Genomic DNA, 10,347 nt, shown 5'->3' with positions numbered 1-10,347 from the left:
AGCACCCGCAGCCCCCTCACCAGGTCATCACCCGTGGCCAGCACCAGGTCCAACAAGGCATCTCCCCTGGTGGGGCTGTGCACCTCTTGAGTTAGATGGAAGTCCTGCATTCTGGCTAGGAACTTACGTGAGCGGTCAGACCTGGCTGAGTGCTCTTCCCAGCCGATGTCTGGAAAGTTCAGGTCCCCCATGACCACCATGTCCTTTGACCTAACTACCTCCATGAGCTGACTTAAGAATTCCTGGTCTAGGAATTCTTAAGTCATAAATCATATTTATGATCTTACTTATTTCAGTGTGGTGCTGCTTGAGCAGAACCTTGTCTCTGTAGACCCAATGCAGCACTGTATCTGCAATTCCTTTGTACATGGCAGCTTCCCTTTGTGACTGTGAAGGCATCACATAGGAAATTTAAGTTTACTTTGTGCAAAGAGGGTTGTTTTTCCCACACTCAGCTGGGGAAGGTTTATACTTATATCACTGACCCATTCATTTTTCCAGCTTTCCTTTTATTTGTTGGACAGTGAGAAAACATTCCAGTTAGATTGTGATATAAAATACATCAACATGTATCTTGTTAGTAATTCTTATTTGCGGCATTAGAGGGTGCGTTCTGTGCTTATTACAGACCGCCTGTTTTAAGTGAGCTGAATGACATTTAACTACATTAATTGTGCTACTAGTGAAGTTGCTCAGTCAATAAATGAAGTCTGCTGTCATTAGAAATGTCTGATCTGATGAACACATTTGCTTTATTAAAATTCATTTTTAGTCTCATAGTTGGTGTTAAAAAGAAAGCAAAACTTCATGCAGATGCCCTGCAAATTGTCATACAAATATCTTACCTTTTGACAGCATGTACCTAGCATCCCAGGACCCAGGCAAAGATTAATATGCAGAACATATAAGGAAATTAAATGAGTAGAGGTGTACTGATATATTGGCTGTATATGTGCTCCACACTGCCTGGCTGCATTCCTGTAAATTGGTTATCAGGACAGTATTGGCCAATATGCTTGCTTAATAATTGGCTATCAGTATTGGCCAAGCAAATCTTTATCAGTGCACCCCTAGAAATAAGGGACTGATTCTGGTTTCTTATATTTTTACCCTGGTATTTCATAGTTGGTAGGATTAAAAGGGACTTAAGCAGATCATCAAATCATTCAGTGAAGTGGAATTACTCTAGATTTACACTGGGGACAGAATAGGAATAATCCCTAAACATGCTCAGACTCATAGTCTGACCATTGTGGCTATTTCATACATTTTGGTATATTTGTTTGAAATTTTTAAGAATAATTCAGAAAGCATTTTAAATACTTGCTTCTATAGTAGAGGTACACCAGTACATTGGTCCAATATCAGATCAGTACTCGTATAAAGAAAATTGTCTTTATTGGAAATCGGCCGATAATTCAGCTAATAAATGGCTGTGCATGCACACAGCCACAGCGCAGCACCTAGGTGGCGAGGAGCACAGTCCAGCAGCTTGGAGAGCTGTGTGCAGCTAGTAAGTCTGTTGTTGTGGAAGCGGATACAGGAAGAGAGCAGTGCAGGGGGGCAGATCATGGCCCCCGCGGTGAGGGAGGAGTGGGGCCCTGCGGTGAGGGAGGAGTGTGTGGGGGGGCGGCTCTTGCCACTGTGTGCCACTCATCTGGGAGCTGCTTATCTGGCGGCTCCTGCCACTGCTCCTGCCACTCGTGTGGGCAGGCATGTGGGGGGTGTGCCCCCGGATCTGCATGGGGCAAGCTGGGAAGAGCTCTGTGGAGGTCTGGGGGCACATGTCCATGTCCCCCCATATGCCTTCTTGGATGAGTGGCAGGAGCAGCGGTGGAAGCTGCTGGATGAGCAGCATGCAACAGTGGGAGCCCCTACCCCCCTGCACCCCCTGAAGAAGCTGTAGCTCCGTCCTGTACACCTCCCCTCCCCGCCCTGGCTGTGCAGCGCTTGCCCCAGCCCCACTTCTCCTTCACCATGAGCGCCTTGATCTGCCCCCCATGCCCATTCCCTCCCCCCTGCCCTTCCACCACAACAGACTTACCAGCTGTAGCAGCTCTCCAAGCTGCCGGGTGCCGGAAATCGGATGGGTATCAGCCAACGTGTCTCCTTAGAAATCGGCTATCGGTATCAGCCCCAAAAATCTCTATTGGTGCACCCCTATTTTATAGTTTTGTATCTCTGTATGTATGGAGGTATTCACAAAAATAGTATGAAATTGTAGGTTATAAGAGATTCACGTGTAAATTTACCCTGATTTATAATCCTTAATATACAGCATTTTGTGTTGCTTTGCTGATTAAAAAAAAAAATGTATTAAGTTGAAAAATTATTTCCTGATTATGCATTAGACAGCATAAATAATATATAATTTTTGTTTTTATTTGGGGTTCCTATAAAAGTGAAATATAGGATTTAGGTGTCAAAGTAATTTCCCCCTGCTGATTAAAAGATGAATAATTTGGATGTTAGTAACCAGTTGTCATCTTCTCTAAGACATTCAAGCTTCTAAGTCAATTTGTTATGAAATTGCAGAAAAATAAGTTAAAGGAAGTGAATACTTGTGAATGTTAGGGGTTTGTATTTCTTTTTAGTTAATATGGAACAATGTAGTCCTCTTAAAGATTGTGGGATCTATGCTTTTACTGCCTGTGTATTTATGTGACTATATGTAGAATGCAGTTGTTGCTTAGTGCCAGTAAGTTCAGTATATAGGAGTACCTACACACATTTTCAGTTGTGACAATTACACACAACTTTCTGGTAAATATGGATGTTTTTGATCAGATTATGAGAAAAGTTTGAGGACGGAAAATATTCTTTGCTTTTAAAATGCTGCAGTTGGAGAGTAAATTTAGTATCTTACCCTTTGGGGTAGGATAATCAGTGTGTGCTACTTACAGTGAACACTGTAAAGCGTTCTGGTGTCTTTTAGTTTCTGAAATTTATATATAACCCAGAATATAAAACATAAATATATAAATATAACCCATTTTATATATAACTTATATACAAACTTGGAGAACAGATAACACCATCAGCGTCTCCCTATGCCTAAGGAAAAGTGTTTGTGCCCAAAAGCTTGCAAAGAACATTTTTTCCAGCTGTTTAGCTGGTCTAATAAAAGATATCACATCTACCCAAAAAAACCTTGCCTGCCCTTTTCTATAAAAAGTATTGTTATGCAAGCATTAAGAATGGGCATACATTTGATCTCTGGCTGCAGTCAGATACAGTATTACGAAAACCCTGTGTAACAGGGTCCCTATGGCCTCTGTTCCAAAGAAAGAAAAGAGAGGAGTCCTTTCAGAGGGACAGTGCTAACTGTGAGGACCATCTTACAACAGTGTAAGGGAAGGGCTCCAGCAGCAGAGGAGAGCAGAGCCAAAGTCCATTTTAAGGGCTTTCTGTTAAGAAGCCATAGGAGGTGGCATGTAAAGGGACCCAGAGGAGACTTGGCCACAAAAAGTGCTTTGCCCCTGTGAGCAGGGTTTGCTTGTTTCAAGTGACCTGCTTGCTCCGTTAGCATCAAGTTGTGTGGGGACCAGAGGACTGCACTGTGCCCAGAGAAGAGGGCACTGGTGAGCTGTCATACCCTGCCATGCAGTTTCATCCCATGATGCAATGAAAACTTATTTTCAAAACTACTCTGCATATGAGCTCAAAACTTTGGAAACTATATTGGAAGAGTAAAAAAACCCAAAAACTATTAGAGAGCGTTAAGCACCCTTTTCTAAATACCCTATGCAGAAAAATCAATTTCTAGTATAATTTCAATGCTTGATCTGTGCTTAGTTTTATTTTTTTATGTATCGTGAAGTGGCTACCTCATTTTGCTATACTTTTTGTTAGAACTTCGTGCAGCAATTCATTTAATTTTTCCTATGTATCTTTACAACAACCATAGGGGGAGTGTTACATTTTTATTAATTAGGAGCAGAAGCATACTATTATTTTGAGCTGCTCTGCTGTACATGACTGAACTTTCTAAACCTGAAAACGGTTTCTGCTTACTATGCCAGTTATGCTGCGTATAAGTTATTTTGCTTTTAATTTCATTATGGTGAAATTGGTCATTCTGTTGTATCTTAAGCAGCAATGTATAGTGTAATTGTTTCCTACTGGGTCAGGTCCTCCTGTTATGAACCTCTCTGCCTCCACCACTGATAATTAGTTCAGCTGAAAATTAACAGCTGCCACACTTAATGGATGTGAGTTTGAATCCTTAAAACACCCCTGAAGTCTGCAGTAGTTATTGGAATATGTGTGAGAGATACTGAATTCTAAGATGTGTCCTTTTGTTTTATTTTTTTAATGTTCTTGTAAACAGGTTTTCCTAATTTTCCTTTAGATGTGATCTTCAAATATGATAAGATAAAAGGGCAGTGGTATAGCTCTGTTCAGGACAAGCTGACTGTATTAGGTCAAAAATACTGTATTCAGTGTTGAAGTACATGAATCAGAATATTTTGTATTGATAAATCAATATTTCTGGTAAGATTTCATGCATTGGAAAAAATTATATCCGTTTGTTATCATTTAACTTATTTTTTTTTGTTTTGATAGAGAATTTGACTTGGCCAGTTCTTATAAGACTGGCTATAAAATATGGTACAATATTTTTTGGCTTTAGTGGTATATTTTGAGTAAGAATTATTTTCAAAGTTGCTATTCAGAACTCCTTGGGCAGCAGTGAATCTTCACTATTTTCAGTTTTCCAGGGAAGCAATGAGCCACAAGAGAGGCAAACACTGGGATTATTTGTGGGGGACGAGAATCTAAAAACTGGGATGCTTTTTCTATTCCTTCTGCCTGTCAGTGGCCAGGATTTACCACAAGAGGGCTAGGGACGACAAAGGCCATGTCTGATGCTGTTGAATATAATGGCAAATATGAAGGCTTCCTTCTGCTTTCTTTTTACTCACACCATATGACTTAAAAAAAAATGAATGCATTTTTAGCTAGAATTTTGTGCCATAGCCCTTACGCATTTTAGCTTGCCTGCAGTAAATGTGCTTCACAAGAAGTATGTTTTGTTTGGGGCTGCATGAAACAGATTTCATGTTATGAACTTTTCTGAAGTATAATAGTTCAGCTGAACTTCTGTTTTATGCTTTCAGGACTGGGGCTAGATTCCTCTAAACTTCCCAGTCAGTTCAGTGTCTCTGATTGGCCTGAAATGAAGAAGGTGTTCGCAGACATATTTTCCCAGAAGACCCAAGCGGAATGGTGCAGAATCTTTGATGGCACAGATGCTTGTGTGACTCCTGTTTTATCCATCGAAGATGCGGCCTCACACGTGCACAATAAAGAACGTGGTTCTTTCATAAAGAATGATCAGGAAGAAATCAGTCCTAGGCCTTCTCCTCTTCTTTCAAGGACCCCGGCAACACCCTCTCTGGGAAGGGACCCTTGTACAGGAGAACACACAGAAGAGATACTTCTAGAGCATGGCTTCACAAAGGAGGAGATTGCTAAACTTCATTCTGATAAAGTAATTGAAATCAGTTATCCAAAAGCTAAACTATAATCTCCAAATACACAAATCAAAAATGTTTTGAATATTTTAATGTGGCATAATTTAAAGTTTCAAAATGAATGCAGTAATTTATTACTAACTATGCAAACTGTATTCCAAACTGGATTACCACACAATATTACCATTGATACTTTGTGCCAGGAGTTTTTGTTCTGAAAGTTCTCTAAAGTTTGCTCAGGATGAAGATGTAAAGCTTCGTAATGGTTTTCAAAAAGCATAGTCTATGAAATGTTGATTTGTTTAAATCTTTTTGTATGTAATTTGCTGAAGGTAATCATTTATATAAAACACTTATACTTGATGCTTTATAAATGGTGTCACTTTCATAAACTGAGGAAGTCTTAGTTGTAGGAGCTCCAGTCTTAGGAATGATCAGACCTGTTGTCTATACAAGTGAAGCGTTCCCACTCTGTCTAGTTCACAGATATGGCAGATTTTTGTATCTCATTCAGAAGCTGTTTGTTCTTTGGGGTGGTTATTCTGCATTACAGAGCTAATTCTTCATTGAGGAACTAACTCCAGGTTCCTTTTCCTGCTCCTTTCCAATTAGGGCATGCAGAACTGTCATAAACATTGCACACTGTGAACAAACAGATTTATTTATGTCACTGATGCCTGTGATCACTACATCTGATACGTTTCCAGCTTTGTTCAGATAAGCACCGCTTGCATTCTGAGGAATTTCGTAGTGCTACAAAAATGTAGTGTGATGTGAATTCAGATACTCACAGTGCCCAGTCACTTACAGCACTAGAAAGAAAAGCAGGAACATGTACAACTGGTTCTTAGCAGCTAGATGCCTGGTGTGCAGACATCCCAGCATGCCTTGCAGGGACCCAGTCTGAAGAATCCTGAGGACAAGTAAGCACAGCACAGCCCACATTGCAGTGGAAGTGTAAAGCCATGGTATGCCTTGTCATTCCCCCACTCACAAAGGCTTGCCAGTTATGCTCCAAGCCTGAAATGAATCCTTATTGCTTGCTTGTCTGCATCTCTGCAGGTCAGGGAGGTCGATTGTCCCTGCTGTACTCGTCAGGGCCTACCAGTGCCAGCTCAGCCTGTTCTTACACATCCTGGGTGTTTTGGCATGCAGCATTGGGGATGTACACGCTCACAGGACCGGTGCCTTGGAAATGTGTCCATGAGACTGCCCCATCTAGATATTGGCAGACAAGAGCAAGTGTCACATGGGACACCAGAGAGGCTGGGCTGCTACAAGAGTACTTCCAGACCCTGTTCTGGTGCTTTGGGCAACAGAGCACAGTACAAACTGGTGGGAGCACATTGCCCTGGGAGTCTGGAACGACGAGCAGCGGCATGGAACTGGGCGCACCAGATCATCTTCATGAAGGTCTGCATCAACCTGGTTCCCAGCCTGGAGTGCAAGTTGTCAGTACAGGAACCCCCCTTACTGTGTAGAAGCACATTGTCATAACCATCTGGAAGTTCACCACTCTGACCGTCTCAAGTCCATCACCAACCAGTTTGGTGTAGACAAATCTACAGAAGCATTGACTGTAGGACAGGGATGGGCAAAATGGTGGATCTGGCTGACAGCTGGACTCCATTGGCAGCCCCTGCTGGGGTGGCTGGAGCCAGTTTCTATGGAGACCCCAGGAGCAGCCATGCTGTGATAGCCTGAGGCTGGGGTTTCCATGGAGACCAGCTCCAGCAGCTCCCCTAGGGCGCACAGCAGGGTAGGGAGCTGCTCCAGGGATGGGCTGGGATCTTGCAGCAGTGACAGACCAGAGCCGCGATCTGCAGCCTGCATGCTCCAGGTGGTGGCATGCAGGCATCTGTTCATGGCTCTGCCCTGGCTTCTTGCAGTGGTAACAGCATGGTCTGGAGCTGGGGTAGGGCCGCAATCTGCTGTCTACACACCCCTGTCCAGAGCATGTAGGCTAGATTTGGGAAGAGCATTCCACTCCCCTGACATGGTATAGAACAAGGTATGAAAGTGGGTTTAAAAATCCAGGATTTCTTTCTTTCTGTTCCAGTTGTGCTCTGCTGCTTTATTCATATGGTTTGTGAGACACTTCCGCAGCAAAAAGAAGGACATTTACATCTAGCAGGTGCATTTCAAATATGTTTAGTACAGTAGAAATCTGCATATTGTCATTGGTTCATGTTTTCATTTAACATCAGTATTTAAAGTATGTTGCACAATAATTGTAATACATTTGAAAATAATTGTAATTGTAATAATTGTACTACATTTTACAATTGTTTACATTAAACCATTTAAAAATGTGCTTTAAAACAGCCAACTGGGGTTAGGATCAAACATTTTGTCTTTTGAAGGTGTCATGGCAAATCTTGGTCCTGGTTCAGAGGTCCTCCCACATGAGAATCCAACACGTCTGTACTGAACTTACTGGATTTGGTCAGACAGAAATATATGCCAAGCCTGCAGGTCACGATATCAATTATGTAGCTTTGTCAGGTATTCTGTACAGTTTCTTGTTTTTCAGGGGCGGGGCAGGGAAAGGTGTTGCTTAAGTTCAAAATTCAAGTTCTAGTAAAGTGTGTTTTGTGGATAGCTCAAATAATTGAATATTTTATTCTTTAGGTTTTTCTTCAATTTTATCTGGGTAGAGTACTTAGGATTTTTGTAAAATGTTAAAATAATTGTACTTGTATTCTTCAACTTAACTTTCCCTTTTTAGGTGACTGCTACTTGCCTCCAGGCCTTTTGAGGCATGTCTTCTTTCTTTCTTTCTATCTATTTACATATCTTCCTTGGTCACCATCACCAATACTCATGCCAGCCCAGACTGGCAGTGTTAATGAAGGGATGGTGTGCTGCTGACGACTTCTGAACTTTGTAACAAAGCGCACACTGCCTGCAAAAATCACTTACTTCTCCCTAATAATGATTTCTGCAGTACCATCGTAGGTAGACTGTTGTTGTAATTGCTTACTACAAGATTCTAACCTGAAGTAGCAATATCTGTATTTTTTGGTGCTTTTCTCATAGAAGAAATCTTATCAGAATAATAAGTGCCTGGCATAGAGATTCTTTACTAGACTTCTGATATGGTCAGGGTCAGAGCATCTCAAACTGCTCTTATGAACACTTTTCATAGCAACCTATAAGTCCAGTTCTCTACACACAAATATTTGCTTAGAAGATAAAATCAATTTGCCTGAAATTTCACCTGCATGTCAGGTAGAATATTTCTGCCACTTCAAGGCAAGTAAGACATTTGGCGGGTATGAGAACACCTAACTTAGAGTGATATGGTGTTTTTTGTTGCTGACAAGTGTTTTTTGTAGAATAACTTTTTGGACTATTCCTTGTTTTATCATGCCATTAATTGATTGAATGTGTGGCCGTGTCACAACTTAAGATGCGATTAACTGGTTAATCATGTCTTTAGATTAATATGTGGCAGGGGCCTGTGTAATACAGATATAGTGAAGGTTTGGTGGTGCAGTTTTCTAGAAATTTTTCCTCCAAGGGACTCATGAAGAGGTTTGCATACTGAGGGACCATGTTTATGCCCAGGGTTTGAGGGAAGTGACAGTTGTTGAAAGTGTAGTTGGAGGTGAAGATGAAGTGGATGATTTCTGCTTTAACAACTGACCTTTTCAAACCTGAAATTACTATGCCTGTTATGCTGTATATGTAACCCTGGGCATGATGCTACATGTACCCTCACCTGAATAGTGGGATCCTGGCATACCCAGTAGCCGCTGGCCCTGCTCAGCTCCCTGAGTAGCTGCTGCAGGGTCCCCAAATGGAGAGCCTCCCCTAACAAACAGTCTTGCAGACCATTATAAAACTATTCACATAATTTAGTTATTTACAAGGTAGTACATAATTAATACAATAAAATCAATAATGTTACACACACACACAACCCAGTGATGGTGGCTTCAGGATTAATACTTCTCTGATATACCTCACACCAGGGGGATACATACAAATAACCCATGATAAATAAGGAACTAATAAATAAATACATTGATACACCAACTAATAAACTAGAACTTATTTTCACATTCAACATATAACTTTTATGCTGCAGGGTAACCCTGAGGACCCTGTGTGCACTACCTCTGGCTTGGTCTCTCAGGGAGCAAGGCTGCATCTGTGCCCCTGCACAGGAGTCCTGAGTGGTCCCAGCTGCTGGCATCCATCTCCAAACTCCAGGTGTCTCCATGCAGCAGGTGGTGGCTCATCCCCTGGGGTCTGCAAGAGAGCTGATTCTTGCCCAGACCCCTGTCCTCTGGCTCAGCAGGGAGCAGTGTCTGGGCTGCAGGCTGGAGCAGTTCCCCTGCTCAGCACAGCCTTACAGCATCCAGCAAATGCAGCCCTTCCCTGGGCCCTGCTCTGGCTAGAGCAGTCCCTGCCCCTCTAGCCCAGGGCTCCCTCCAGTACCCAAGCCTGCCCCTCCCCGGGGCCTTCTCACTCACAGGGAAACACTAAGGCAGTCTCCAGCCTCTCCCCCTGGCCCTGCATCCCCCTCCCCTGCTGTGCTCACCCAGCCACACAGGGCTTGGAGCAGGGTCTCCTCACAGGCAGCTCCTCTTGTGCTTGCCCTGGTAGGGCTCCAAGGGGGATTTCTGAGGCACAGCATGGGAAGATCCTTTTCCTGTCCTCCAGCCTGTCTCTCTTCCCCTCTGTTCCTGTGTTGGGAAAACTGCTTCCCACTTTTAAACAAGCCTCCTCAGCCAATCCCAGGCCAGGACTCTTCCCGGGCTTTTGCTGAGGTTCCTCATTCAAACCCATGAGCAGCTGGTTCCACCTGAGTTGGGGGCAGATGCCCCCCCCCCAGCAGCCAATCCCCATGGATGATCTTGCC

General features: G+C 42.8%; 1 protein-coding gene across 1 annotated transcript in view; it reads left to right on the top strand.

Annotated features, from left to right (window-relative positions):
* The window catches only part of AMACR (alpha-methylacyl-CoA racemase), a 23,592-nt gene extending 16,835 nt beyond the window's left edge, over positions 1-6,757 (top strand). Inside the window, exon 6 of the mRNA XM_019531930.1 lies at positions 5,121-6,757. Coding sequence (XP_019387475.1) covers positions 5,121-5,530 — 410 coding nt within the window. The 3' untranslated portion in view covers positions 5,531-6,757. The remainder of the gene's footprint in view (positions 1-5,120) is intronic.
* The last annotated feature ends 3,590 nt before the right edge of the window (positions 6,758-10,347 follow it).

This window comes from Crocodylus porosus, unplaced genomic scaffold, assembly GCF_001723895.1.
Source record: "Crocodylus porosus isolate Cpor-Errol unplaced genomic scaffold, CroPor_comp1, whole genome shotgun sequence".
Taxonomy (NCBI): Eukaryota; Metazoa; Chordata; order Crocodylia; family Crocodylidae; genus Crocodylus; species Crocodylus porosus.
This window is presented reverse-complemented; position numbering and strand designations above follow the sequence as displayed.